A 5,370-nucleotide genomic window follows, 5' to 3' on the forward strand; every position below is an offset into this window, starting at 1 on the left:
ACTTTTTTAAATAGCGTCTCGAAAATGCGTCTAGCTCTAGTCATTGAGGCTGGTGGCCGCTCTTATGTTTCTCTCTGATATCAGTGAGAAGCACAAATATCTATACTAAATTAGATTGTTAACAGGCTATCTAAAAGCATGTAACGGTTTGTGTTCGATAGAGTTTCCGGTGCATGTGAGAAAATGGCCGCTACCGCCACATATTTTCACTACGTTTAGTCATAAAATTCTTTTGTTGAAAATGAGCAGAGCAAATAACGTCCAATATTATCTATTTTTTTGTTACGACATTTTTTTATGCGATAAAATGCTGACATTTTTGGTTTTACGACAATAATTTAATGGCCACGCTGACTCATATTGTACGTTGTAAGTATTCACACAAGTGACACGTCACACACATAACGTCACACACACAGGACCGCCGCTATTTTCTCGCATGCAACCGGAAACTTTACGCGACACACGTTCGAAGCTTTTGTTAACAATCTAGTTTAATATAGACATCTGTGGTGAGAAGACCGTAGATCTGTTCTTTTTAGCTGAACTTTCTGAACTGGTATATACTGATGCAATAAGTTAGAGTAAGACAAATATATTTTATTCCATTCTAACTTATTGCACTAGTCTGCACCAGTTCATCTAAAAAGAACAGACTATGTGTTTTTAGAGTCTCACTACGGGAGGAATCTCACGTGCTCCAATTTAAGAGTTACGTTGTTGGCAACACTGACCTGTGCTGTCTTTTCGCGTCTGCTTGCGTTTACAGTGCACATTTGACAATGGCGAATGTTTTCTTTTCTCCTCGCGCGTACTGCAAAATTATTTTACACGCAGCGAAATATCCACATTGTGCAATAAATGGCTTATTGCTCGGCAAACAAAAGATTAAGGACGGCAGAACGGATCTGTACATCGAGGACGCGGTACCTTTATTCCACATATGTCTACATGTTTCCCCAATGGCGGAAATAGCGCTTACCTTGGTAAATATTTGAAGAGCATTGTATTCTTCTAGTGCAGTATCACATTAACATTTACAAATCACCGTGTTGCCTAAAGTGCGTGCGATTTGTTACGTCTGAAGTAAAAACTCTATGTGCGACGTGAACGTGCAGATGTCCTAACCTATAACATGAATATTTTAATAAGGTCTCAAGTACATGTTTCAAAATGTGACAGTAACAGTGGCAATAACAATATTACGATATTTTTATCTTGATTTTGCGTGATGTTACAGGTGGACCAGTTAGTTACAAGCAAAGGCCTTATACTAGCAGGTTATTACCTAGCCAACGAGAACATAAACGATTTAAGGTATTAACTATTAGTATTCTCCAATCTATGTTACATTAACATTAATTCACCTTCTTATTTTGTATACAGTACAGACAGACCAGCTCACAGAATAGCAGATAAGATTGCGGAGAACTTTAATAACGCACTACTCGTTGTGGTGAGTTTTATTAATTGTTATGTCTATATATCTTGCATCTATTCCTATAAACTAAGCATTTCTTGTTGTTAGGTGGATAATCGAGAAATCACCCTAAATATGCAATCTAGTCCGTTGAGAATTTCACAGTCTGTAGATGGCAAGTGGAAACCAAAGGATAAGGCAAAGTAATTATATCTTCAAGATCTTAGGAATAGATTCTATTCTGGAGAAGATTCTATTTTAAGAAAAAGAATTGTAGGATTATTGGAATTTTATTATTAATTATATAATTCTAAAGATTCTATGATTTCTAAGAATTCTATTTTAGAATTTCTTAGATTTTTACCTTAGGAATTCTAAAGATTCTTACCTTAGAAGTAAATATTAGAAATATTCATGGAATCTCTCACTTTTAGAGACTATACATGATATCCATTTTGTTACAGTATAATTTATGAAGGAGACGTCGTGTACACAGACATAATGTATTCGTTACTGAAAGAAGAGCAGTATAGGAATCTGGTTGATTTCGACAATCATCTCGATAACATCGCCCTTGACTGGCAAAATCAGGAACTTAATAAAATTATCGAGGACGTCGTCTACCTCCTCAAATAAACAGACAGTACAAGCATTCCACGGAAACAACACAAAGATTGTTTATTTATATTTTACGTTGCACTCTATGTGTATTTCATTCACCGTAGGCGAAGTAACAGATGTACATAAGTTATGAACTTTATAAACGCCTATCACCTGTTTTTAAATTCTTCGAAGTTTTGCTTCTGTAATTTTTAAGTTTTCACAGGTAAATTTCATATTTCTATATTTTTTAGGAAAAAATATCTAAATTCAACAATTCCATGAATTTAACCGTTACATTTTATTATATTTTTTGAGATACATGGGAGATGATCATGTATTTTTGGCTGTGTTCGTTTTGGCGCTTACAACGTTCTGAGCATTATTTTATTCTTGTTTCTATCAAATACTAAACAAAAACAAATGATGCTTGCACGCGCTATGAGCGCCAAAATGAACGCAGTCTTTTCTCTAGCGCGAACTCTTGAAAAGTTAACATTTTCAAATATTTTCAAATTATAACATTTTTATTTTTCATAAGTCACTAGAGAATAAGATTCATAATCGACTTCTTGAATATAGTTTAATTAGCTATGTTCATTATACTAGCAGATGTTTTCTGCATTTAGAAGAATCTACTATGAATTTTGTTCCTTAGCTTGAAAACTCGTGAGAAATGATCTGACTTGAGAATATATGAAAAAAAAACGTTTATTTTTCAAACACATCTGTAACATGTTACGTTACGTTAAGTATTGACAATGCAATGGCCATACTTGTACGTAAAATTAAACTTAAAAGTACGTAAAAGTCAACGCACAAAGAAATCCGTAAACTTAACATGTTACGGATGTTTTGTACGGAGGCTCTAATAAGTACAATCGAGTTCACGTGAAAAGAGATTCATGACTGATGCCCAGGACGCGACAGCCAATCGGCTCTCGTTATGGATTTTGTTCCCAGACGAACGAGAGTCTGATTGGCGACGCGGATCGCACGTTGTTCCCTAGCGTAGTCCCCAACGCCGTCCCTTGGTGTCTACTCTATACAAATCTATTGTCGTTGGCGATGCGCGATTGGTTGCGTCATCGCGCGCGTGACATTCGAAATCGAAGTACGCGAAATTGGAACGCGACCTTTACATAGTTACGCAGCGGACCTTCGCACCGTATCACGCACGTGTACGCACGACCACGGTGAGTATCGGCTGTTACGCGACCGGCGCGATAACGAAGGAAAAAATCGCAGGTGGTAACGAGCCGCACGAAGGATGGGGCGTGCCCCGGTCCAGAATATGGGTAAACAGGACTGATGATGTCACAAGCGTCTATCTTGTATTCCTACGCCGCGCGACTGGAGTAAGGCGAATACAGTACAGATGAGAATGCAGTTGTTTGAAGGAGATGTGGTCTTGCACCGCGTTTGCTCCTTCAAATTAAGTATATGTTAATTGCACATAACACCTTATGGGTATAAATACACGCATAAATACGCGTATAATAAAGTAACACTGTCTTCATTACGAAATTAAGTATCATTACGATTCTTCCGAAGGGCTTTTCTTTACAGCGATTGTATCAGAGTAGAAGTCAAAACAATCAGAATCCCGAATCACAGTATGCATACACAGTGCTCATAGCGCAAAATTTGTCGGCCTCTACTGAACATCACATTCGGAATCAGAGCCGTTCGGCACCTTCCACACACGAAGCCCAGAGAGCCGAGGATCTCGCTTATACGCCGTGCTGCATCAGTAGATGCATCGGGCTATTTTCCCAGCGCGGGTCTCCCAGATTACCCCAGGTCGTCCCGTGGATCCAGAGCGAAATCGTCGCACGCGCCCGCCGCATTTCCCCGATTTTCCGCGTCGGCTCGCCGCGGCGGCGCTCTCCGCAGAAGGGACTAAGCCGCGACGGCGTAGGTCGGCGCCGTGCGCGCTCAGTCGGTTGCGCGCCGGTCGAGTGTGTGGACGGACGGTCGGACTCGGTGTTGGATCGTTATTGGTGGGTTTTTGGTGTATACCGGGAGCGAGGGACTTTTATGCGAGCTGCCGAGGCAGGACGGTGAGCCGCGGGGTGTCCTTACGTGAGGGTAAGTACCCGCCAAGTGTCGTTCTCAAGTGAAAACCTGCGAGTCGAAGAACGCGAGATCGCCCCGTCGCCGCTGCCGCCACCGTGACGGGTGGATATGTGTCGTGGTTAAAAATGGCGTGTGCGCCGCCTTAGCTTCCCTCTTCCAGTGCTCGGCGACGGTCCGCTCCGGCCGCGGTGCCGTTATCGATGCCGGTGCATCGTCCCTGGCGTCTTTCGCGACGTCAATAACGCGGGTCCGCGTCGCGACGCCGCGCGGCGGCGTCGTCGTGTCGCCTCGCCGAGATCCGCGTCGGGGCTCCGCCGGCATCGATTGCCGCCGCCGATTGGCGCCGCTGCCGTTGTCGGCGGCCGCCTGCTCTTTCTGCGAGTCGGAATATTCGCCGTGCTCGACTCACGCCGACGTCGTCGTGGCTCTCAATGCCCCTTATCTCTGCCGATGCCGCACCCGCGCTCTTATGTTATCGCTCCGAGCGGCCTCCCTCGCGAATATTGGCGCTCAGGGCGTCGTCGTCAGTCCCTCGACCTCGTCTCTCGCGTCTTCCGATCGGCCGGCGGCTCGGCGCGGCTCGCCGACCTGCCCCCGTCATCGCCGTCGACGTTTCGTATCGGTCAACTTTAATTTCCGCCGCGGTGTGCCCCTCCCCTCTCCTTCCCTCTCCTCGCCCACCCGCGGCCATCCCTCCGTTCCCCGCCAGTGGTTTTGTTCACCTGTCAAGACGACCTATCTGCCGCCGGTGACCCAATTCCCGGCGCTTCCATTGAACGCTGCTGCGAAACGTACATCGAGCGTAACTAACTGCTCGGCCGCGTATCTCTCGGTGAGAAGCGGCACGCTCGTGAAAATCGCGTTTTTCCACTTTTATCGGAGTTCGCGCGTTGGAATCCTACGCTTTCGTGGCGGCTAGTCTGCTCTCTTTTGTAGTAGCCTCTGCGGCAGCTTGCGCCAGTACTCTGCTCTCCTCCATTTTCCAACAGATCTTGACTGTACGTTTGTTTTTTAAGTTACACAAGTGTAGACCAGCGTGAAAAGGAACAGACCTGAAGATATATTGCGGCGTGTATCGAACGGTGGAGGATATCGCGCTGCCGGTGAGCAGCTCGCGCGAAGCCAGCCGCCCGGCGTGTCGGTTTAATTTTAAATTGATGTCAATGGGCGTGGAGGGCGAATCAAGCGATCCCGCGCTCTTCGATCGGCGAACGCTAGATAAACTCGTCCTCGTACCTGCTCTCTCTCTCTCTCTCTCTCTTTCTCTCTCT

The 5,370-nt window shown here is 44.7% G+C and overlaps 2 protein-coding genes across 6 annotated transcripts in view; both read left to right on the plus strand.

Annotated features, from left to right (window-relative positions):
- The first annotated feature begins 719 nt into the window (after positions 1 to 719).
- On the plus strand, positions 720 to 2,205 carry LOC116849657 (ER membrane protein complex subunit 8). Its single transcript, XM_032827020.1, has 5 exons — positions 720 to 986; positions 1,241 to 1,317; positions 1,387 to 1,456; positions 1,529 to 1,623; positions 1,885 to 2,205. The coding sequence occupies exons 1-5, from the start codon at positions 783 to 785 to the stop codon at positions 2,054 to 2,056; spliced, it is 618 nt and encodes a 205-aa protein (XP_032682911.1). The 5' UTR covers positions 720 to 782; the 3' UTR covers positions 2,057 to 2,205.
- Positions 2,206 to 3,942: 1,737 nt separating this feature from the next.
- The window catches only part of LOC116849671 (spectrin beta chain), a 46,653-nt gene continuing 45,225 nt past the window's right edge, over positions 3,943 to 5,370 (plus strand). For all 5 annotated transcript variants that reach the window (XM_032827042.1, XM_032827046.1, XM_032827048.1 and 2 more), the window contains exon 1: positions 3,943 to 4,111. The gene's annotated coding sequence lies outside the window, so the exon portion shown is untranslated. The remainder of the gene's footprint in view (positions 4,112 to 5,370) is intronic.

This window comes from Odontomachus brunneus, unplaced genomic scaffold (genome assembly GCF_010583005.1).
Source record: "Odontomachus brunneus isolate Ranch 3 - 2012 unplaced genomic scaffold, Obru_v1 Obru_scaffold_123, whole genome shotgun sequence".
Lineage (NCBI taxonomy): Eukaryota > Metazoa > Arthropoda > Insecta > Hymenoptera > Formicidae > Odontomachus > Odontomachus brunneus.